This window comes from Trypanosoma rangeli, assembly GCF_003719475.1.
Source record: "Trypanosoma rangeli strain AM80 chromosome Unknown Tra_15.4_contig_00064, whole genome shotgun sequence".
Lineage (NCBI taxonomy): Eukaryota > Euglenozoa > Kinetoplastea > Trypanosomatida > Trypanosomatidae > Trypanosoma > Trypanosoma rangeli.
Genome location: NW_021705809.1, coordinates 38,301 through 59,998, shown reverse-complemented (window position 1 = coordinate 59,998; position 21,698 = coordinate 38,301). Strand labels below are relative to the sequence as shown.

The 21,698-nt window shown below is 52.4% G+C and overlaps 10 protein-coding genes across 10 annotated transcripts in view, besides 22 other annotated features; all 10 read right to left on the bottom strand.

Annotated features, from left to right (window-relative positions):
* TraAM80_02725 (uncharacterized protein) overlaps nucleotides 1-196 on the bottom strand; it is a gene marked incomplete at both ends in the record, with an annotated part of 459 nt that extends 263 nt beyond the window's left edge. Inside the window, one exon of the mRNA XM_029379719.1 lies at nucleotides 1-196. This exon is cut by the window's left edge and continues 263 nt beyond it. Within this exon, the coding sequence (XP_029240437.1) occupies nucleotides 1-196 (196 nt within the window).
* Nucleotides 197-357: 161 nt separating this feature from the next.
* Nucleotides 358-402: a microsatellite.
* Nucleotides 403-412: 10 nt separating this feature from the next.
* On the bottom strand, nucleotides 413-2,371 carry TraAM80_02724 (type 11 methyltransferase; the record flags this gene model as incomplete). Its single annotated transcript, XM_029379718.1, has 1 exon — nucleotides 413-2,371. One exon carries the CDS (start codon nucleotides 2,369-2,371, stop codon nucleotides 413-415), a length of 1,959 nt encoding a protein of 652 aa, XP_029240436.1.
* A 246-nt stretch (nucleotides 2,372-2,617) lies between these two features.
* Nucleotides 2,618-2,637: a microsatellite.
* A 158-nt stretch (nucleotides 2,638-2,795) lies between these two features.
* Nucleotides 2,796-2,821: a microsatellite.
* A 121-nt stretch (nucleotides 2,822-2,942) lies between these two features.
* TraAM80_02723 (phytanoyl-CoA dioxygenase) lies at nucleotides 2,943-3,986 on the bottom strand (the record flags this gene model as incomplete). The annotated part of the gene is made up of 1 exon (XM_029379717.1): nucleotides 2,943-3,986. The coding sequence occupies one exon, from the start codon at nucleotides 3,984-3,986 to the stop codon at nucleotides 2,943-2,945; it is 1,044 nt and encodes a 347-aa protein (XP_029240435.1).
* Nucleotides 3,987-4,505: 519 nt separating this feature from the next.
* Nucleotides 4,506-4,877, bottom strand: TraAM80_02722 (uncharacterized protein; the record flags this gene model as incomplete). Its single annotated transcript, XM_029379716.1, has 1 exon — nucleotides 4,506-4,877. One exon carries the CDS (start codon nucleotides 4,875-4,877, stop codon nucleotides 4,506-4,508), a length of 372 nt encoding a protein of 123 aa, XP_029240434.1.
* Nucleotides 4,878-5,034: 157 nt separating this feature from the next.
* Nucleotides 5,035-5,055: a microsatellite.
* Nucleotides 5,056-5,343: 288 nt separating this feature from the next.
* Nucleotides 5,344-5,369: a microsatellite.
* A 215-nt stretch (nucleotides 5,370-5,584) lies between these two features.
* Nucleotides 5,585-5,612: a microsatellite.
* A 128-nt stretch (nucleotides 5,613-5,740) lies between these two features.
* On the bottom strand, nucleotides 5,741-9,829 carry TraAM80_02721 (putative structural maintenance of chromosome protein 4; the record flags this gene model as incomplete). The annotated part of the gene is made up of 1 exon (XM_029379715.1): nucleotides 5,741-9,829. One exon carries the CDS (start codon nucleotides 9,827-9,829, stop codon nucleotides 5,741-5,743), a length of 4,089 nt encoding a protein of 1,362 aa, XP_029240433.1.
* Nucleotides 9,830-9,915: 86 nt separating this feature from the next.
* Nucleotides 9,916-9,961: a microsatellite.
* A 1,084-nt stretch (nucleotides 9,962-11,045) lies between these two features.
* Nucleotides 11,046-11,073: a microsatellite.
* Nucleotides 11,074-11,086: 13 nt separating this feature from the next.
* Nucleotides 11,087-11,113: a microsatellite.
* Nucleotides 11,114-11,151: 38 nt separating this feature from the next.
* Nucleotides 11,152-11,181: a microsatellite.
* A 56-nt stretch (nucleotides 11,182-11,237) lies between these two features.
* TraAM80_02720 (putative ATP synthase) lies at nucleotides 11,238-12,677 on the bottom strand (the record flags this gene model as incomplete). The annotated part of the gene is made up of 1 exon (XM_029379714.1): nucleotides 11,238-12,677. The coding sequence occupies one exon, from the start codon at nucleotides 12,675-12,677 to the stop codon at nucleotides 11,238-11,240; it is 1,440 nt and encodes a 479-aa protein (XP_029240432.1).
* A 280-nt stretch (nucleotides 12,678-12,957) lies between these two features.
* Nucleotides 12,958-12,974: a microsatellite.
* Nucleotides 12,975-13,268: 294 nt separating this feature from the next.
* Nucleotides 13,269-13,298: a microsatellite.
* Nucleotides 13,299-13,321: 23 nt separating this feature from the next.
* Nucleotides 13,322-13,342: a microsatellite.
* Nucleotides 13,343-13,381: 39 nt separating this feature from the next.
* Nucleotides 13,382-13,420: a microsatellite.
* Nucleotides 13,421-13,531: 111 nt separating this feature from the next.
* TraAM80_02719 (uncharacterized protein) lies at nucleotides 13,532-14,659 on the bottom strand (the record flags this gene model as incomplete). The annotated part of the gene is made up of 1 exon (XM_029379713.1): nucleotides 13,532-14,659. One exon carries the CDS (start codon nucleotides 14,657-14,659, stop codon nucleotides 13,532-13,534), a length of 1,128 nt encoding a protein of 375 aa, XP_029240431.1.
* TraAM80_02718 (uncharacterized protein) lies at nucleotides 14,660-16,945 on the bottom strand (the record flags this gene model as incomplete). The annotated part of the gene is made up of 1 exon (XM_029379712.1): nucleotides 14,660-16,945. The coding sequence occupies one exon, from the start codon at nucleotides 16,943-16,945 to the stop codon at nucleotides 14,660-14,662; it is 2,286 nt and encodes a 761-aa protein (XP_029240430.1).
* Nucleotides 16,946-17,076: 131 nt separating this feature from the next.
* Nucleotides 17,077-17,113: a microsatellite.
* A 75-nt stretch (nucleotides 17,114-17,188) lies between these two features.
* Nucleotides 17,189-17,223: a microsatellite.
* Nucleotides 17,224-17,448: 225 nt separating this feature from the next.
* Nucleotides 17,449-17,474: a microsatellite.
* Nucleotides 17,475-17,857: 383 nt separating this feature from the next.
* TraAM80_02717 (uncharacterized protein) lies at nucleotides 17,858-18,844 on the bottom strand (the record flags this gene model as incomplete). Its single annotated transcript, XM_029379711.1, has 1 exon — nucleotides 17,858-18,844. The coding sequence occupies one exon, from the start codon at nucleotides 18,842-18,844 to the stop codon at nucleotides 17,858-17,860; it is 987 nt and encodes a 328-aa protein (XP_029240429.1).
* A 43-nt stretch (nucleotides 18,845-18,887) lies between these two features.
* Nucleotides 18,888-18,942: a microsatellite.
* A 248-nt stretch (nucleotides 18,943-19,190) lies between these two features.
* Nucleotides 19,191-19,219: a microsatellite.
* Nucleotides 19,220-19,244: 25 nt separating this feature from the next.
* On the bottom strand, nucleotides 19,245-21,107 carry TraAM80_02716 (uncharacterized protein; the record flags this gene model as incomplete). The annotated part of the gene is made up of 1 exon (XM_029379710.1): nucleotides 19,245-21,107. One exon carries the CDS (start codon nucleotides 21,105-21,107, stop codon nucleotides 19,245-19,247), a length of 1,863 nt encoding a protein of 620 aa, XP_029240428.1.
* Nucleotides 21,108-21,154: 47 nt separating this feature from the next.
* Nucleotides 21,155-21,185: a microsatellite.
* An 11-nt stretch (nucleotides 21,186-21,196) lies between these two features.
* Nucleotides 21,197-21,225: a microsatellite.
* Nucleotides 21,226-21,645: 420 nt separating this feature from the next.
* Nucleotides 21,646-21,680: a microsatellite.
* Between the last annotated feature and the right edge of the window lie 18 nt (nucleotides 21,681-21,698).

Below are 21,698 nucleotides of genomic sequence, written 5' to 3'. Positions count from 1 at the left end.
AGAAATTTCCAGACGCCTGCTCCTGCTGCTCTTGCAACTGCACCTGTTGCGCGCGCACAATGGCTTGAAGTTCGCGGTATTGCCGCTCGTTCTGCACAACCTCAATGAGGGGCGAGTGGCAGACCGCACAGCTCGTGGCGGCATCATTCACCTCTTGCTGATTGTAAAATCGCTGACATACGTGACAGAAGTACATGTCTTACGCGGCGCAGCGGGTAGTGTAATAAAAGAGAAACACTCAAGAGAAAAAAAAAATAAAGAAAAAAAAAATAAAGTACGATATTGAAGCTGAGAGAACCGCTCTACTTCACCGACAGACAAACACCCACACCCACAAGAGCAGGGGATAACTCACGCAATAAAAAACAAACAAACAAACACACACACACACACACCACCACAATACCCATCATCACGTGGATGCTGAAAAACCTGTTGCCGCCCGGCTCAAGTACTGCAGGCCGTACACAAGGCAAAGGTCCACCCGCGTTACGTACCCCTTCTCCACTGCGGTGCGCACCATATTTACAACTCCGCTGGGTGTTGTCACATCTGCACTGGTGTCACCGTTGCTTCGTAGATGTTCTGCAACCATTTGCACAAGTTGCCGTTCCACAGCCTCTACTCGATGCTGCTTCGCCAGTTGTTCATTGTACTGCTGTCGCCGCGCTTTACACAACTTCTCTGTCGCCGACTCACGGTTACTGAGAGCGCTGCGAGAGTTCTGCGCCTCCGCCACATACGCCAGCTCACCATCAATGTACAATTTTGCAATAATTTGGGTCTCCGTCACGTTTGCCGCTTGACCACCAGGTCCACTTGCGCGTGCCGTGTCGTATTGCACTGTGGAACGATGTGTGTTGCTAGCGAGCGTTGTGCTTATGTTCGGGCACACGGCTGTCAGCCTAAAAGGAAGCTTGTGCATCGCCGCATCCATTTTCCCCGCAAGAAAGAGCGCTATACCCACACCGTAGGGCCCAAGAAACGTTGGTGAGGCAGTGTCAGCTGCGGGCGCGGCCACGACGTACCGCTCAGCCGTTACCGGCTGCAGCTCAAAGCCGCACTCCTCAAAAAAGATCTTCAGCGCAGTGGCATCTCCCTCAACAGTCACAAGAGCATCGTAATTTACGTGTGGCACGCGGCTTAAAAATAAGCGACGTACCATTGCTGCGTATGCACGTGCCCCGGCACCATTCCGCATGGCTGCTGCATCCCATGCTGTGTCCTGTTCCTGCTCATAGCATGACTGCAGAGCAGCAAATGCGTTGTCAAAGACTTCCTTTGCAGTGTCACGTTCGCCATCACACATTCGCGCCACATCGCTGCATAGTCGTGAGAACTTCAAGAGTGGGTCACGACGGCGAAGGCGCTCGAGTTTTCGCTGAAGCGAGCGTAAGTTTTCCTCCTTCTCCTTCAGTTGAGTCTGTAGCATATCACCGCGTTGCCGATCCTGTGCGGCGTCACTCCGCTGCAAGCGTTGCACGGTATCCGTGAGCATTTCATTCTTTTTCAGCACTTGCCGCCACTCCTTTTCATGCTCTTTTAGCTCCATGTTCTCTGAGTTGAGCAGCACGACGTCCTGCTCTATTTTTCGTAGCTTTGTGCGGAGGCTTGTATCCGTCTCACGCGCCTGCATGAGCTCCTTCTGGAGCTTTTCAAACTCCTCCTCCTTTGCGTGGAATTTGTCCCGATACGAGTTCTTCTTTGCCCGCATCGACGCCAGCTCCGCAAAGAGCGCCTCGATCTCGGGGCCTAAATTGACTTTCTTCAGCTCATCAATGGTAGGGCTGGGGGAACTTCGGCCACCACCCTCATTGACACTGAAGCCACCACCACCAGCAGCGGCAGAACTCGCCGAGTGAAACAAACCGCTGAGTGCGTTTGTGTTCCCGCCGAAGAGTCCACTCGTGTTGCCACCAACGCCAGCGGACTTCGACACCTCATGTGAAGGACTTTGCGGTTGATACTGCTGTTGTTTTTCCACACTCTTCAGTAGGTGCTCCATCACCTCAATGTTTTTCTGCGCAAGTCTGCCCACCCCAGGAATCCTGCCAAGCGTCTTCTGAAACTCCAGCGCCTTTTTCATCATTTCCATTTGCTTCTCAATCGGCTGGGCGCTGAGCATTTGCTGCATCACCCGCAGCTTCTGTGTGTCAAAGCCAGAGGGCAAGTCGCCACCGTCATTTCTGTTGTTGTTGTTGCTGCTGCTTCCAAAGACACCAGGGGGATTTGCGTCTCGGCCGCCTTTATTTCCTTCCGACGTGTTTGCCTTGTCCGCGGGTTTGCCGCCTCCGCCGGTCACGAGACAGCGCCCTGCCACGTGGTGATAAACCCCGGCGAGGCCACACACAAAGCGACGGTGACGGTACATTCGCAGCAATAACGATTGATAACCCCCTCCCCCCCCAAAAAAAAAAATAAATAATAATAATTCAAAAGCTCAAACACCACCACCGCCATCGCCGCCGACACCGCAAAGTGTAGAAAGAAACAAAGGAGCGGGAGAAGGAAGTGACAATACTAGGCGTGCGAAGGAACACGTCCAAGAAGTGCAAATAAAACAGCGTTGGTTCTATCATTTCTTTGCAGAAACCAGGCATCGCCGTGGACAAGACTAAAAAATAATAATAATAATAAATGCGACAAAGGTGAAAACTGGACCGCCGCAAGGCTCCGCCTCCTCTTCCCACAGTAAACAAACACACGACAACTGGGAGAAAGACAGAAAAAGAGCGACAACCACACAAATGAGAATTACGCTCATCCCTCTCTCCTCTTTATTTGTTGCTTTTGCTTGTGTGTGTGTGTGTGTGTGTGTGTGCACGCGCTTGTGTATACGTGTTATTTGGATTGTCAGAGGTCAAAGGGGGATGTGTGGTTTCAACCCGCTGCGATTTGATGTTATTTACAAGCCTTACCCATATCATTGTGGCCCCGCTGTCTTAGACCTCAGGAGGGACACTTGGCAGAAGTCCCCAGGCCCGCTTTGCCTCATCCATTGTTTGTGTGTATTTCACCGGATCATCGCGATTAGCGTACCAGCTGCTGAGGCCGGGAGCGTCCGCCCCCACGTAGCGAGGATCGGGACCGACGTCATCCCCCTCCATTGTCCACACCGCCTCGGCCATGATGCGCCAGGCGTTCGTGGTGTTTGTGAGGAAAGCGTACATGGTGTACACAGTTAGCAGGAGCACGTCACCCACTTCAAATGTCGTCGACACAAAAGGATTCACGTCGATCGTTATGGTGCGACCCGTCACCTCATCGATGCCTGCTTGTTTACCTAACGGCAGCAACTCCTGAGGATCGTGTGTGTAGCAGCCATCACCCCGAATATTACCGCTCTCCACCTCGTGCTGGCCGTACGTACTTCGAAGCATCATGTACGATTCGGTGGAGTTGCTGCCCTTCACCACCACAGGTGTGCCCATCTGAAAAGGAATGTCATGCAGGGGGACAAGCACCACAAGGGCCAATTTTGTCCCCTTGTTCAAGTACACACTTGACATACGAAGACCAAACGTCTCCTGCGGGGCGGCAAGGTGCAGCGACTGTACATCTGTCACGTTTACGGCGTCACCAAAGACCTGTCGAACGAGGGCCATGACATTTGTCCCACTTACGGCAGAGCGCAGGGAGTCTGTGTACTTAATCTGCGGCGGCGGCAGCTTCCCGGTGGATGGGAAGGGCACACCAAGAGTGACACCATCACGTGACATCTGCTCCGCCCGGTCCTCTGCACGCGTCCATCCACACTGTAGCATTTGATTTCCCAAGTCATCAATCGCTGTATCGAGGACAACGCGGGGAATAATGTTCTTAAAATACAAGTAACCATCCTTGTCAAGGCGATGACGCAGCTTTGGTGGATCATAGTACAATTCATTGCTGGGTACCATTGCATGTAAGTCGTGCCCCAACGTTAGAAAACTGGTGCCTAAGGGAAACTTTAGCCGTCCATGGCGCTTTATCACACATTTCCGCATGAGCGTCACTAATAAATCCACGTCAACCACAGACCACCACGCAACGTGTGCGTCGCCCACCAGCCTTGTACAACAAATCAAACAAAAAAAAAGTTTGTATTGAATGTGAAGTTCCGGTCCAGGTTCTGAACACCAAGAACGCTGCTTCTCCCTGTTCCTCCTCTTAATTTTTTTTTCCCCGGCGGGCAGAATACACGCGGTACGCGGTGCCTCGCTCCACCGCTTCCTCACGTGTATAGTTATTCCCTTGCTTTTGTGAACGCATGCGCCAACCCATCCACCAAAAACAAAGACAGGGGAGAATACAAGTTTCACATGGACACGTTCATGTTCTTCTTTTTGTGTTTAAGAAAGTGACATTTCAAACGAAATTTAAAATAGAGGGATTAATGCGGACGCATGCGCAGATGTGCAATAATTGGGAGAAAGGCAAAGTTAATAGTCAGAAAGAACGACAACAGCAGCCACTGCCAGCTGATTCCCGGCGCAAGCAGTTCAGCGCGTCCACCACAGTCTCATTCATGTGCAGTCCACAGTCTTCATGAATTTCCCTGCGTACAGCTGGCGGAAGTTCTCCTCCCCTGAGTGGCGCACGGCGCAGAGATCCGACCGCAGCAGCAGATCCATGTTCCGCTTCGCGTCGTGCAGAAGCACCTGACCCTCCTGACGCGTAACCTCCGTGAAGGACGCCAAACGCACACCTTTCTTGTCCATCTCGTGCCATGTGATGCTTTGCCCGTCACGGAGAAACGACCCACCGTCATACTTCCACGCGCGCATGCCCTTCTTCACCGTGCACTCCTTTGCCTCCACAGTACATACAGAGGCCGCTAGAAGAAGGAAGAGCAACAGCCCGCAACACAACACACCGAAGAATGAACTTTGTCGCATATTTTTTTTCCCACGTGTTTCCTTTTTTCTTTCCTTCCTTTGTTTGCCTCGACACCAATTGCTAAAGCAGAGAGCCCTGATAGATACAAAAACAGAAATAAGTCACGTATGGTCGACAAAACAGAGAAAAAAAAAGTATGCCTCACGTGCATATGAGACACACACACACACACACACATGCAGGCGCGTACATACCTGCAACCACATCGCGTTGCCCTCCGGCGTTCAGTGGGTTCAGTAGTTAAAACAAATCGAGTCTATATCTGCGACCCCCGATGGGCATTAAAACGACAACGCGCACCGTGAGGCTTATGGTCTCCCCTCTCTGACCTCTATCCGACGCCCCCCCCCCCCCACCCCACCTACGACCTCATCCTTCTTTCTCCCCGCACGACCCACAGACTCTCCTGCGGGGGATGAGAAAGATAAAAAGAAGAGGAGGGGACGAGGCAACCCAAATCAACCAACACACACACACACACACACACACACCGCACGAAAAACGGCACGAGCAACAAACTGCGAAGACAGCGGACACGCAAAGAAGACAGGGAAAATGGAAATGCAGTCACAACTGCAAGAAGGCGGAGGGGCGAAGTGAGTGTGCCACACCGACTGACGGGCACAGACATCCCCCAGCTGGCAGGGAAGGCAAACATGAAAAGGGCTATCACACAAACACGCCGCAAAGCCCCTCCGCCTCTTCCCAACAACAACAACAAAAAAAACGAACAAACTTAGAGGGCCATCACGTAATAGAGAAAACGATCTAGAGAACCATAGAAACAACAACAACAAGAAAAAAGCATGACAATGCAATGTCATGTTCTACGAACAAATAATAGCAGTAAGGGCGACTGTCATCATCGACAGGGTTTTCCGTCCATTAGCCTTCCGGCAGTCGCCGCACCCGTAGCATTCTCCCTTTCATCACTTACTCCCTCCACCTCAACATTCGCTTCCTCAGCCTCCGCATCGTTGCCGCTGCTGCTCCTGCCGCTGTTGGGCACACCGTCCATGTCACTCGCCGTCCGCTTTCGCTGTTGCCGCAGCAGCTCAGCCTCCACAGTCCGCTGAAATCCCCGCGGCATAAGCACCAACGTCCGGGTCACGTCCTTCACCTTGCAGACCCCGACAAGCTGGTGGGCCATTTCAAACATGTTGTTGCGCAAAGAAATGATAATGAACTGCGCGCCATTTGCCTGGCGAAGCAAATAATTCGCAACAATGGAGACATTGCGAAAGTCTAGTGCAGCGTCAATCTCATCCATGACGTAGATGGGAGTGGGTTTGATGTCGTGGAGAGCGAAGATGAGAGCAAGGCTCGAGAGTGTCTTTTCCCCCCCAGAAAGGTTAGATATCTGTTTCCACGACTTTTTTGGTGGACGCACAACAAAGTGGATGCCCTCAAACGGGTCATTCACATCGACAAGCTCCAAGTCGGCGTCTCCGCCGTGAGTCAATAGTTGGTACACCTTCCGCAGTCTTTCCTGAACTCGCACAAAACACTGCATAAAGCGACCCCGTCGTTCCTCCTTCAACTCTTGAAGTTCTCGCTCCGCCGCATCGGATGCCTCCTTGCAGCTAAGATAGTAAATTTTCCCCTTGCGGTGCTCTGCGTCGCGTTCACGCCAAAGCGCAACGGCGCGGAAGTCAATCTCGCCATGCAAGCGCTTCGTCTCTTCACTGAGCGACTTCGCAAGGCGCACCGAATGCTCATAGTCGCATCGCGCCAGCTCCTCAGGTGAAAGACGGAAGGACATATTCCGTAGCTCCATCGTATTTGACTGTTGTTTGCTAGACGGGAGACGCTCCTCCACGTGTTCCACCAACTCGTCGTTATTGCGCCTGTTATTTCTGTTGCTGTGACCCGGCCCGTCTTCTTCTTCTTCTTCATGCTCCTCCGCTGCTCCTCCTCCTCCGCCAGCGCCCCCATTTCCCTGCTCCTGCTGCTCTTCCTCTGCAGATAAGTTCAGCTGTAGTGTCTCTATGCCGTACAACTCTGCGTTTTCCCTCATTTTTTCCTCACAACCGTCAATCTTCTGCTCAAACTTCGCCAGCTCCTGCAGCGCATCAGCCATCTTTGCCATCTCCACCTGGCGAAACCGCTCCTCGTCATCAAGCAGCTTCTGCGCTTCAATGAGGGCCTTGTGGGCGACCGGTAGCGCCGCTTTCACCAGCTCCACGTCGGACTGCGCTTTGGCAAACTTTGCTTCTGCGCCGTTGTACCGCTTGCTCCATTCCTCGGATGCCGCAATGGCGGCAGCAAGCGCCCCTGAGGCTCCTTGAACCGCCTCCTCGCTAATCCGCTTTAGTTCCTCCTCTAATTCAGCAATGTCGCTTTGTTTACGCTGCTGAGTTGCACGAAGACGCTGAGACAAACGGCGGCACTGTCGGATGGCGTTTTCCTCCGCCTCCATACGCTCTTGTTGTGTCTTAAGTTCCACACAGAGTGCCTTGTAGCCGGCACCGCCGACATTGTCAACCTCCTGCTCAATCCGCTCCAGATCGCTGTGGTGCTTCAGCCTTGCCTTCTGTGCAGCCTGTAGATTCTTCTCTGCCTCGTCCACCTCCTCAAGAATGGCATCCCGCTGGCTTTGACTCCCGGTGGTGTTCTCTTGCATCTCTTGAAGCAAGGCGGTACGCTTCTTGGCGTCGCACTCCAGCGTCGCTCGCAGCGTGCCAAGCTCGATGCGCAGCTTTGAAATTTGCTCTGGGGTGAGGTGCGAGTGGCTTTGCCGAAGCTTGTGCAGCTGCTCCTGTGCCACGCGCTCCTCCTCCACAGCTTCCACCAACTCGCTTTGGAGGCGTTGCAGTGCCACCTTTGCCGCCTCCTTGTCCTGCGGTGAACGGGCCGCCTTCAACTTCGCCCCACGCGGCGTGCTCCCACCGCCAGTGATGGAGCCACCTGGCTCCGCCAACTCACCACGCACTGTCACCACACGAAAACGCTGTGGACCCCCAAACGCCACCTCCCGTGCCTCGCCAAGATCCCGCACGAGAAGCGTGTCTCGCACAGCCTGGTAAAAGGCCACACGGAAGCGCTCATTTGTTGGCACAATATGCTCAAACAGACGCGTGGCCTTCGGGCTTGGGGAAGTAAAAGGAGCATTCATGCGGGCCCCAATTTCGCGTTCAATTTCTTTCAACACCATCATGGTGGCGCGACCAATGTTATTTTTGCGCAAAAGCTCCAACGCCGCTGCGGCCGTCTCCCGATCCTCCACAACGTGAAACCCCCACGCGTTACTCGCCACACCAGCGGCAATGTCGTATTCGTCGGCGATACGACCGAGTTGACGCAGGGTGCCATAATACCCTTTAAGAGAACGCTGTGCAAGAAGGAACTCCATCGCACGATCATCCGCCTCCCCTTCACGGTACGTATTCTTAATCTCCTGTATGGCACCATTAACACTGTGCTTTCGCTCAGCTGCACCAGCTAGCATTTCCTGGAGGCGCTGCAACTCCTCCTTGTAGCGATCCTTGCTAGCATCCTGCAATAGCTTTTCCACATCTGCAGCACGACGTTCATTACGCTCCGTGGCAGTCTCAATCTTTGTAAGCTGCTCTTGCAGCATTAATCCTCTGTTATCGAGTGAACCTAACCGACTGCGTGCGGTATCAAGTTGTTCTGTGGCCTCTACGACGGCTCTCTCGTAGGGAGCAAAGGCAGCTTTCCGTCTTTCAAGTTCTTGTCGAAGAGGCATGAAGACAGGTGCAAGTTCCTCGGTTGTGCTCTCATACTCCTTCTGTAGCTTCTCCACGCGTTGCTTCGACTCTTCAAAGTTTTGCTGGTGAATGACCACCTCTCGATCTGCATCTTGCTGCTGCAATTCAGCCTTCTGAGCCTCCTCCTTGACTCGCCTCAGTTGGTCTTGGGCCTTCTTCCGTGCCTTTGTCTGCTCATCGGCACCAGACCTGATGCGCTCAACCTCGGCATCTGCCGCCTCCTTCTTTGTGCGCACCGCATCCCGCTCCTTTGTGGCCTCTGCAAGGTCCTTTTTTCGTTTCAATAAATCCTCATCGAGCTTCACCTTCTCCTGCGACCGGGCCTCAACACCTTGCTTCATGCACGTGATGCGTTCGTCGATCTCCGTGAGAAGTCGCCGTGGCTCGGCGAGTTTTTCCTCAAGTGTCTGCATGCGAAGCTGACACATGGCAATCAGTGTCTTCTGCAGGTGATTATCTTTAGTAACAAAAGCAACGGCGGAGTCCTTGGCGTCGTCTAACGCCTCTCGCTCCGCCCGCAACTTGCGCTCACGATCAAGCGCCTCCAGGCGAGAGAGCTGCGCCGCCTCGGCCACCTTTGACGCCTCTGATATCCTCGCCGAGAAGCTGTTCGTGCCGATCAGGTCATCAAGGTACTCCAGTAAACCCTCTTCGCCCTCGCGCTCCGCCTTTGGCTTCATAAGGGCAATCTGCTCCACCTCGCCCTGGAGAATGAGGAAGCGGTTGTGCTCCAGGTCCACACCCTCCGCAATAAGACTCTCCACTACCTCCCGCTGCGTCGTCTTCACGCGGTCAATAAAGTACTGTGAGGAGCCGCTCTTGTACACCTCACGCTTGATGGAGAGAAGGCTTCCAGCCACCTCCTGGCGGTATTCTGGGTCACCCTGGTTCTCTGGCGTCTCGACAACTCGTACAAAGTGCACCGTCACAGACGCATACGTCAGACTTGGGTGGGCGGCGGAGCTGTGAATAAGCTCCGAGAGCCTCTCTAGGCGGATCTTCTTGGCATTCTTGCCAAACACAAACAGCATGGCATCAATCACATTCGACTTGCCTGAACCATTTGGACCAATGACCGCCGTGAAGGTTTTGTGAAACGGTCCAATGCGGTGCTTGCCGGCGTAGGACTTAAAGTTCTCCACTTCAATGTCGCGTATCACCATTCGAGTATCCGTCGTCGCTTCCGACGCGGGCACCGGTCCCCTGTCAGCAGCACTCATGGGCGTGTAAAAGGCACACACACGCACACTCACAGACCTTCTTAGTCCACGCCGTACAGCAACGAAGAGCAACACCCCCCCCCCAAAAAAAAAACGAAAGGAAAAAAAAAGAGGAAACAATAAAAACAGAAACAAATTGCAAAATAATAATAATAATATGCGCACACTGCTCAACCCCTCTGCATCCACCTCCATTATTTGCAAACAACAGACACGACGCGCAGAAACCAACACCACTGCAAGGGATTCCGCTAAAGCAACATCAAAACATACAGCCGCTAAGGGACCTGTAATGCTGAGGCGTGTGCGTGGCCAGTCCACTCTCCCGAAGGCAAGTCCGCCGTTGGTGCAATGGGTGTTGGTGCTCCACGACGGTGCTACCTGCGGTGGTCACGTAGTGCGCATTCCCCGCGCCCGCCGCTCAGTGCGTTAGTTCTCGTCACGCGTACAGTCAGGTGTATAATTAAATTGACACATCATTGGCAGGCATGGCGCGGCGCCCCACCCCACCCCACCCCACCCTGGAACACTGCCCACGCACTCCACAGGGGAAGCACTAAGCAGCCAAGAGGACGGCGACAACAAACGCCAGCCTTCGCTGTGAGGAGGAAATAAAGAGGAAGAGGATAGTGAAACAAAGAGAAGGAGAGGTACGGGGGGCACACACGTCAGTCCCGTGCCTGTGGTAGGTAGCTTGTTGCACGGAGGTGTAAGTCATTGTCGCATTCATACAAATGCCTCGATTGATCGCATCATGATGGTTCTGGTGGCTCGCGTTGACGCCGTCGGTGCAGCTCTTGCGGGCCCGATTGAGACTTTCACCTCCCGCAAGGGCGCATGCGTAGACGATTCCTTGAAAATTGACTGTTCTTCTATTTGTTTCCCTATCCTCATGCATATATGTATATACAGTTGCATGTATGTATCAAGGTTCATTGGGTGGGCACACGCAAAAAGACAAGGTGAAAAACAAAAAAAAAGAACACCAACTAAAGAAGATGGCCACGGGCGGGCCAAGGCGCACAACGTACAAGACGCTACGGCTGTCGAATGGCGGAGAGGTGCTCAAAGTTCACGCTCCCTCCCCCTTCCACTCCCTCACGGTGTTTGTGACGCTGAACCTTGCATAAAGGAAGAAGACCCTAAATGACTTTGCACAGCGTGTTTCAGCCTTCTTGTGCTGTTCTTCTTTTACTGCTCCGCCTTTGCTTTCCCACCTCCCCACCTCCCTACCTCCCTCCCTCGCCGCGTTCCTACCACACACACACACACACAATACAAACAAATAAAGGGAACCAAGTGAAAGAGGCATGCGATGCGGCACACAAAACAAACACCAACATAAAGAGAAAAATAGAGAGCGAGAGAGGGAGGAAGAAAGTCCAGTTATGCTTCTTTTCTACTACTACTATCGCTGCTGCTGCTGCTGCTGCTGCTCCTGAATGTATTCCCACCGCTGCACCATGATCTTCTGCACTGCAAGGAGAGCGTTTTTGGCTACCTCCGGGTTCGCGTGTGACATGAGCGACATAACGCGGCCTTTGACACCCTCCATGCAGGGGAGAAGCAGCAGCGCCTTTCCGGTCGGGTGGTGGCGGACAACCTCTCCAAGATCGTAGCAGGCCACAGCAAGGGTAAGATCGTGGTGGGTGGTCATAATAATTCTTCCCAGCGCCACCAGCACCTCGTAGTCATTGTTGTCAAACTGCCTGGCATTCTCCTTCCAAAACTTTACGCTGGTGTGCACCGGTGTCCACTCCAGCTCTCCGCTAAGCACCTCACCCCGATACTCCGAAAAGCTTGTGAGTTTCTCCATGCTGTGCTCAAGCACATGCTTAAGCTCATTGACGAGAATGCCGATATCCTCATCGCCAAACTTGCGGCGGGAAAGCTGTCCAAGTGTCTTGAGCATGCCTACCCCAACCATTTCGGCAATAAAGGCAGGCCCTTTACCGTCTTTGACGCGACGCAAATCACAAATATCGCTGCTTACCCACTCTGTTGCAGAGGGGTTCGACATGTGGTTGATATACCGCCGCTCTGCTGACACCATATTCCACAGCGTCATCAGCGCCACTCGGTGACATTTTTCCTTCTGCAGACGCTGCAGGACACGATGAATATGTGGAATCATCTGGTACTGCTGCAGCTGCGCCACACCTTCATACTCGTACGAGAGCAGCCAGGTCATTAGTAATGTCGCGTAAATAAGTTGAATGATACTGGCCGAGTCATTTGATACGACGTCAAAGAGGAGACGCGGAAGAAACTGCACCATCTTGTACTCAAAAAAGCATCGACGAAGTGCCTTGGTGCGGGCCACAATGGCACAGCTCTGCACCGCAAAGGCCACATCCGACACCTGTAGCGTCTCCGCCGAAAGCACATCGGTGACATGAGCAAAAAAGCGCTGCAGGGCCTCCTCATTCTTCTCCCTCTGACCGTATCGTAGCGCCGTCGCGGCGAGATACAAAGCCGGGTCCGTCACGCCAAGGTCACCTCGGTGGGTTGTCACAAAGTACAAAAAGCATTTGGCTGGGTCATCCCCAAACAACTTCTCGGCTGAGGGCACACCAAGCTGCTCTCCCACGACGCTGCAACACATCACAAGATCTGCGAAAAAGCGCAAGATGAAGCCAAGAAGTTTCTTGGAATGAGCCGCTTGCGTTGCTTTGAACAGCGTTACAGCAACAACCTGCTGTTTCCCGTCGAGCAGCGAATGCAACATCTCGCTGCCGGAGGGACAGTTAAAAAGATGCTCCATCAGCCGCAGCGTCGACTCATCTGCAACTTGCATCTCACTCATGTGACGAACCGCGTCAGTGGCATCGTCCGTGAGACAAGACATTCTGCTCGCGTTACCCGCCTACCAATTCAATGCCACGCTCTCACTACTCCCTGCTGCCGCGTGGATGTGTATGTGCTATTCTTCTTGTTTTTTTTTTTGCTGTATGTATGTATGCTTCCTCTTCTTCCCTCTTGGCGTCCTTCTGTGGTTTCCACTTCCTTTCGCCCTCCTGCGATGACGCGGGCCGCAGCCAGAAAATGATCTGTATGTGCCGGGGATCTGCCGGCCGTAGTGAAGCTCCAGAAGGAAAGCGGAAGGTAGAATAATAAGTAAAAAAAAAGGGGGGGGGGGGGGGGGAACCGACTAACAAGCAAACCAGCAAACATCCGGCGAAGCAACGCAGTTTATAGAAATGCGCCACCACCCACATAACGCAGGGAGGAGAGCAGAATGGATCCGAATAAAGACGTTCAAAAGTAAGAGGGAAATTGGAACAATTTTGAACCGGACATGTGACCGTGGGCGTACAGCACGCACTTTTTGTTAAGCTGGTAAAGTTCTACTCTTTAAGCATAGTTATGGGCGAGAGCTGTGCCCACCCGCACCCAAAGACACACATAACTTGGGCATCCTCTTACAGAGTATGAGACGAAAAAAAAAAAAAAAAAAAAAAAGAAAAAAGGAAACTTAATAAAATATTTTAAACACACACACACCACACACACGGCGGGAAAAAGCGAAAAACCGTTTAATAAAACTGCAACCACAGAAACAACAACAACACACACACGCACGCACACACAAAAGGAAAACCAAAAATGAAAAAAAACACTTCACGACACTGAGACGCATACAAAACACGATGATAAAATAATAAACCAGTCAAATAAAAAGGTAGCTTAGTCAGCGTAACATCATTTCCATGTTCGCCGATGATTCAGGGCCGCTTTCAGTGCCCTTCGGTTTTCCTCACGTAGCTGCCGCAGCTGCTGCAACACCTCCGCCTTCTTCTTCGCACTACTACATAGTGGAGACTGCACTGCTGAAGGAGCCCCTAGGGAGGAATTACTTGGAGTTGACACGCTTGTTGGTTTCTGTATCCCAGCATCCCCTTTAGTATTCAACGGTGGCGTCGTCTGCTCACTCATCACAGTGCATATGTCGCTCTGCATGAACATGTCGGTACTCCACTCACGCTTTTCCTCCACAACAGTGATGCTGCCTTTATTCTGTGTGTGGTCCGTTACCGGACCCTCCGTGCGCCCCCACTTTGAAAAGGCCCCAATACTTTTCGAACACGGTGTCACCGTAAATCCAGTACTGAGACGTTTTGTTACAAGCTGCTTGACAGGAGTCCCGCACTGTTTGAGAGGAATTTCGCACTCCTTGACACTGGGCACAGGACGTTGTGAAGTGGACGCCACAGATGCAACTGTTCTTAGCTCAAGGTGAGCTTCGTCGTCCTTCCACCTCTTGACAGTCTCCAGTTCTGTGAGTGGTGTACCCGATGGGGCAGTGTGTGCGGCGGCCGTTGAGTTATTGGTTTTGGTGTTGGCTGTCGCCTTGACGAAGTTGGTAGTAGAAGCAGAAGCAGCACCACCACCACCACCACCGCCACCGCCAGATCCAGCCGCGGAAGTGGCGGTCGCAGCGGCCCTGGTCAATACCCGAGCTTTATTTTCCTCTTGTGTTGGGATCAGTGGCTTCGGCAGCCTCGTTGCTGACGATGGTGTCGCCTTGAGCTTCACGGACTCTACACGGCCGCCCCCGCCAATGCCCGGTTTGGCGCTGAAAAGCGAACTCCCCGGCGCTGTCCCATGCCGCTGCCGCGACTGCTGCAACCTCTCTCCAGTTGACTCAGCTTCTGGGGCACGGCCCCGTTCCGCCCCCGCGCCAGGCGGTCGCTGGTTTTTACGCAGGCACATGCCATCCAGCGCCGTCCGCTGCGGCGTTTTGTATCGCAACAAAAATTCAGGACGCTCCAGTCTCACCCCCTGTGCTGAAGGAACGCACCAACCTCGCACTATTACTTTTTGGCCCATTCATGACTGCCCCATTCCGACGCTGTGAGCCCAGAAACGCCAATTGGAATTTTTTTTCTTTGCGCTGGTTTGCGCAGGTAACCCAACCGTCAGTGGTGGTGCAAAAATATCTACCTCTTCCTCAACAGGGTGTGGGCTCAAGATTGTGTCTGTATGGCATGTGTGTGGAATTTGCATGTAGTCGCAGTATAACTCAAGCTTTGCGCCACAAATGCCATTGGGAGCCTCTTCTGCCACAAAGGCATTCCAGTCCTCCTGTGTCACAAGTGAAATGCAGTCGCCGTCGCCGTCCTGGTAGCGTAACCGCAGTTTCCGCTCAGGAGACCCTGACCCCTCACCCCCTGGCCCACCGCAAAGTAGTGAGACCTTTTTGTAGATGTCCCCAAAGGTGGCGTTTTCGGGGTCTGATATCAGCAAAACCCGCAGCTGTGCGTCAAAGTGCACCTTCAGCTTAAGTGCCTCAACTGAGCGAAGGTATGCCTCGCCATCCTGCACTAACTTCCCACTCAGCCCCACCTCAGTCGCACGCTTTAGCACGTCGCGTAGCTCACCCACCTGAGCCGCCCTCAACATCGGAACCCGACACTGCGTTCGCGCAAGTCGCAGTGGACAATTACTCGAGGATGCGTTGCTGGTATCTTCCACTGCAGTGCCCCCTGACCCATTCAGCTGAGAGGCCTCCCCGTTCTGTAGAACGCGTTTCAGGTCCAGGCGCACAAGATCCTGCGCCGTGCGAGCGGCAAAACTCTGACAGGCGGCTTGGTACGCCGCCGTCACTTTGGTTGACCATATTTGTGAAGGCACATGTGCCACAGTTATTGATACCGCGTCAACACGTCTCGCGATAAACTCGGCATGTAAAACAGTGTCGACGTTGCTCATCTCCTCAAGAAGTGCGCTGCAGCGGTCCACAATTTCCTTGTTTACGGCAGCGTCCCCTGCAATGCCAAGCTGAAAGATAACCTCATTCGAATGGTGTATTGTACGAAACAGCGCCACCGTCTCGCCAACCTGAGCTGCCAGCCGCAACGCCCCCTCCAAGTTCTCCACCTGCTGGAGGCGAATGATAAGCTGCTTGCCCTCCTTCAGTAGCGCACGGCCGGCCGCCAATTTCAAGAGGCCAGCCGCATCAAGTTCTTCAACGGCACACACGCATTCCGTAAGCTCCTTTATGTGCGGCTTCGCAATGGCCGCACGGAGCGCCCTCAGATGTTGCTGAGTTTTTCTACAAGACGCCGCCAAATGTGCGAGCGGCTCCACTAGCTCTTTGCGAATTAAATCCGAAAGTGTCTCGCCAGGACGCAGAACCTCGCCAAGCAAATCGCTTTGGGCAAATGTCTCCTGTCGCCCTCTTGCAATCGCGGAGGCAACGTCGGAAGTCTCCGCCGCCTCACGTGTCTGAATAATAATGTGATTCCATGCCTTCATGGCGGGAAACCACTTTTTCTCCATCCATGTCAAAAATGGATTTTGCAGGCACGCCACACCCTTTTTGTGGTCGTCCCATTGATGGTCCTGAAACAAATTTGTTGCCCGTGGTGCATCGCGCTCAGCGACGACGCGGCGCAGCGCGAGTAATTGATGCGCCCTCTGTGTCAGACCTTCCACTACCTGACGACACTCCTCGAGTATTTTCTGATTCCCCATAAAAAACTCCTGCACATCTGGCGCCTCATGAGTCGAGTAACGCAACGCCATTGCGTCTAGTGCAACGTTGACGTCTCTCGCCGTTGTACTCATCTTCCTCTCAATGTCGTCTAGTGTATCACTTTGGGTAAGTGTTACATAGCCAAGCTCGGAGATAGAGGCAAGGATACTGTTTGCACTGTCATGAAGATCCATGGCAAGCGAGTGCTGCGGTTCCAACTCTTGCTGCTCGGCACCTGCAGTGCGATGTGAAGCCACAACCGAGCTCGCTATTACACGAACAGACTCAGGCGGCATTGGGGCACGAGTGCGGTGGGAAAGCGACGATGTCACGCGTTCTACGTACATAAGAATACATTCCAGTTCCACTAACATGTTTGCAGTGTTATTGTGCGGGTTTCCGAAGTGCATGGGATCTTTCCGTTTCATGCGGCAACCCAACACAGGCACCTCCCGCATCCCCTCTGTGGCATGACGTGCGGCAGCCGGTTCATGTGCATTCTCCTTCTCCTCTAAGTGGTTGGCCCACGTGTGTAGTGGTGCCGGGTGGGGCGGTGGTCTACTATGCGGTCCATGGGCGCCTGGCGTCGGTGCCACGTACTCAGCTTGACCCATCACCGCAGCCTCCCGCTTGCTCATGCCCCAAGTAGCGCGCCCCACACAAGGTCAGTAGTCAACCCAACGAAAAGGAGACAATACAACACCGCGTGTGTGTACGTGCGTGTCGGGGTAGGAGAAGGGAAGACGCGTACGTATCTATATATATATATAGAGAGAGAGAGATAGAAAGAAAGAGAGAGAGAGAGAAACGGAGTTGTTTGGCACAGCGCCTATGAATGACCCAACGTCTCTGAATTTTCTCTCTTGCCCTTAGTGACTTCGCCCCCCCCACCCCCCCCTCCCCTCCCCTCCCCTCCTAGGAAGACGCTAAAGTCAAAACACCGAAATCAACAACAAGAACGGTTTCTTCCTGCCCCTTCTGCCCAATATGATGTTGCCGTTGTCCGCGTGGAACTGCACCGCCCCAAGCAACCAACAAACACGCCCAAAACAAGACTGGCAGTGTTCAACGCAGCGTCCCAAGTTGTTTCGGCACGAAAGAGGAGCTACGGCCCTCTGAATAATGTTTTTTTTTTCTGGAAAAAGAAAGAAAGAAAAAAGAAACAAAAACCTTCACGGCGGAAACACACAAAAAAAAAAGACAATGGGGTGATACAATCACCACAGGAGTTGGCATCAACCCCCCAAGTGAAAGGGAGAAGACGGTCAAGGTACGGTCGGGCACATGTGAAAAGCCAACACACAAGCGCACAGATAGAGTCATTAAAAAGCAAAGCGTATCCACTTCGAAGTTGTATCCGTCGTGCAAATGCGTACCCTCAAAGACACCCTTCATATATTGCACCAAATCTCGCAGCAGTAGGTGGACGCACAAGCCAATAATAATAATAATACCGTCAATCAATCCAATCAGCATCACTCATTACACAAACAACAGAACATAGATCGTGCAGTTAAACTAGAAGGACAGTGCAGCCACAAAATCGGAAGCTACAAGTCTCCAGACCCCTTCCTTTTCCCAATAACGTCCCCTGTCTCTATAGGTGCAGCACCGGCCCGCCCACCCGACGTCGAATCGTCGATGGCCGCCACTGCAGTTGCCGTTAATGTTGTTGCTGCTGCATCGCTAGTGTAGGCGGACGCAATGTCGTCTTCAGTTAGTCGAAAAGGCAGAAGCACGCGACCCAGCATCACCCGCTCCTGTCGCTGACCGCGCCAGAACTCCAGTCGGGCCTCCCACTCCGTGACAACTAGGCGGTGAAGCGGCTTTGTAATGACACCATGAAAGACACCTCCGGGCACCACTTGGCTGTGGATCGGGCACGACACAACCATCGCCTCCCGTCGTCGGGATGCGTCTGGCGCGTTGCCTCCATTGTCTTCCTGTGGTGAGGCAGAATAGTGGGGGGTGCCACTGCTCTTCCTCTCTTCATCCCACGAACACTCTGCGCTCTGAATAAAATTACAGCACATGCTGTAGCCGTTTTGATCAAACCCTTTATACTCCACTACACTGTCATTAAAGGCTCGAAGCCGCAAAGAAAAACGGTATGCTTCACCTCCAAATGCCTCCTCGTGCCCAGCCACACTCGAGACGCCCACAGCGTGATAGGCCTCATTCCCCTCCGCCTGAAACGTCACGTTTAGCGTCACACTACACGTGGGAGGCATTTTATCATTGTTCGATGCGGTGGATGCCCCGCGAGCCGCATCATCACGCACACACCGCGTCCTGGCCGTTGCATTGATGACGCGCAATAAACCAAATTTACAGTTTTCTGCAGCGTCCATGTTAGCTGGGGAAAAGCGCGGGAGCGACCCAAACGGACGCATGCATCGAAACGGTGCCGTGTCCTTCACTGCAGTGGAACTCGATGCGGCACCCAAAAAAAATGACAATGTCAGCAACAGCCACAGCACGCGCTTCATTATGGGCAGTTGCAATGAGACGGCGTCACCACAAACCCTGCGACGCATCACCAGTGACGGCCGTTCCTTCACACCAAACCAACGCTCCTCCAAGAACAACAACAAAAAAAAAAAGAAAGCAAGAAAAAGAAGAACAAAAAAAAAAACATCCCTGCTAATAAATACAAACACATGAAAACGGCAAAAAAAGAAACAACAACAACAACAGCGGCAAGTTTTCAGTCCAAACGCAACACACCCAGTAAAAAAAGTACTCTTTGCGGGAGATGAGGGTCAAAAGTACCACGGCTTCCAGCTACTGTGGAAATGCGTGGCAGAAATATAATAACGCGTTTTCATGAGAAAATAACAATAATAATTGGTGCAAAAAAAACAGTGTTAGAAAGAATGCAAAAACAACAACAACAACAACAACAACAACAATAAACCTGGATTCGCCTACAGGCCATCATAGCTTGATGACCTCAGTGACTGACATTCCAAAGCACAGCTGCGCGCCGGACTCCACGGCCGCCGCCTCAACGTAATCCTCGTCCGAGGTGTCCTCTATAGAGACGCCATGGAGCTCCACTGACACGGCACGCTCCACCCAAGTGTCACCGCGAACCAACTCCACAAACAGAACAGCTGACGTTAAAATGCAAAGTACATCACTGATTAGGCATTCCAGTATGGGGAGCGTACAAGACTCGCTGGGTGACAAATTTACTGGTAATGTCGTCAGTCGTATAGGTAACTCTGGAAGAGCGGCCCATGAGAGAATAAAGGCACGTTCTCTATTGCTACCGTGAAAAGTGGTATCCTCACCTACTAGCGCAGAACGTTTTAGACGTGTTTCCAACGTCCCATTCGTTGTCCCCACATCACCGTCTGCCTCCACTTCACACGTAAGAAACCCAGCAAGCATCTTCTGCGCATCGCTCAGACAAACACGTCTGGACTTCGCATTAAGAGCAAACCCCTCAAACGGCATTGCTTCAGCAAACTGCAAAGTGTCGCGCCCACTGGGAAGCTTTGTGAAGTTTTCTTCACGAGAGCGTCTATCGCTATTGAAACTAAAACGCGCCTCAAACCCAATTATTGTCTCCGGGTCCTGCTGACGCTTGACTATCAAGTAGAAAAAAACATTATTGTTGTCTGTGGCAAATCGTTCACCTCGCCGGAGACTTGGAAAAAAAGGACCGTTATTCTCCAAGGTTTCTCGGGCACTATCTCTAGCCGCTGCAATGCTCAATTCCCCAGCGGGAGAGGTGAGGGACAGCAAATTGTTATTCACAGCATCAACCACCGACGTATCATCTGTTGATTGTTGACATGCCATAATATCTTGCTCTAGCGTTGTGACGCCAGTGTCCGCGGAATTGTTCCTGGAGGCAATAGTTTCTGTTTGAGTGGTCTTGCTTTCCTGTGCCTGCAGCAGTGGCGTGCCAACCCGGCCCACGGACTCCTCGTTGGGTTTCGCGTCAAGACAGGCTGCGGGATCCACATGATTTGACACCACTGGACTTCTCGCGTTGGGCTTGCGAGCAGCAGAGGGCATTATTACCCCTGCGTGCGTCGCCTGCACGGAAGCCAATGACATGGGCAACTGGAGTTCCAGTGGTGCACTTTTCAAAGACACCTCCAGCCCCTGTGGCGCACTTGTCTCCTGCGGACCAAGATTGAATACGGTTTCAGTCGGCTGCGGATGAGTAAGAAACTGCAACGAGCCCCTTCGTTCCCCACCGCTGTCACGGGCGGCACCGAAGTTAGCTGGACTGTCATGGCACAACACACTTCTCTGGAAATCGTTGCAGGAGCGAGCCTTTTCCTCTTCTTTCAGTTTCATTTGCAAAAAGTCTATCAGACCCTGCTGCCATTGAAGGAAGGCCGTCAAAAGGTTCGCCACGGCACAACGGTGGTCCTGCAGAAAATGAACTGAGGGCTGTGGGCCGAAGTGAAGACTGTGCAGTGTGTCCTCCACCCGACGTCGCTCCTCCATAAGGTCGTCGCACAAACCTGTTGCACCCCTTGGGTTAGAAACAGTTGAAGCCGTGCCTTCCAGCGGCAGCGAGGCGGGCGTCTGCGAGAATCCCTTCAAGACATTTTCAGCCTGCCGAATGGAGCGACTGAGGTGCTCAACTGGACGAATAATGCGGAAGAAATGAAGCGTACATGACCACAGCGTCAAGACGACAGTCATGACGGAGCCGTACACGGCGCATTGCTGACGGTTGTCAAAATACAGCAGTGGAACGAAGAGCATCACGTACGACACAGCAAGGATGAGCCCCTCCATAAGCAATAGAAAGAGCAAGTTTACACCGTACATAACTATTGCCGGAGGAACTACTTCAGTATATCTGCCACTCACCTAGAATGTATGCATATATATATATATATATGTATACTTGTGAACTTATAAATGAATGAACAAATGAACGAATGAACAAAAGGCTGTGAAGAGACGCAAGGCGTTGAGGTCCGCAATGCCGGTAACCCCGCTGTCACATCCATGTGAAACGGGGAGAAGCTGAAAAGACCTCCCTCTTGCAACAAAGCCCACAATGCAATCCTGTTTGACAAACACACACACAATGAACCTTCACACAACCAAGGGGTGGAACGCAGCAGAACAGAGGGATAGAAACCACAAAAGACAAATAAGTCAGCGTGACCCACCACACGAGTCGCCCCTCCGTCACGGCACAAAAGTAACAAGAAGAAAGAACGAAAGAAAAAAAAACCAACAACAAAATACAAGCGTTGTTCCTGCTGCATTTATCAAGAGAGATATGAAGAAGGCCACAAATAATATTAAGGAGCCATGACCCAAAGGTGCTAAAAGCTGAAATTAAGAAATAATATGGAATAATAATAACAAAAAAAAAAAAGAAATAAAAAACGTAAATTTAACTACTAG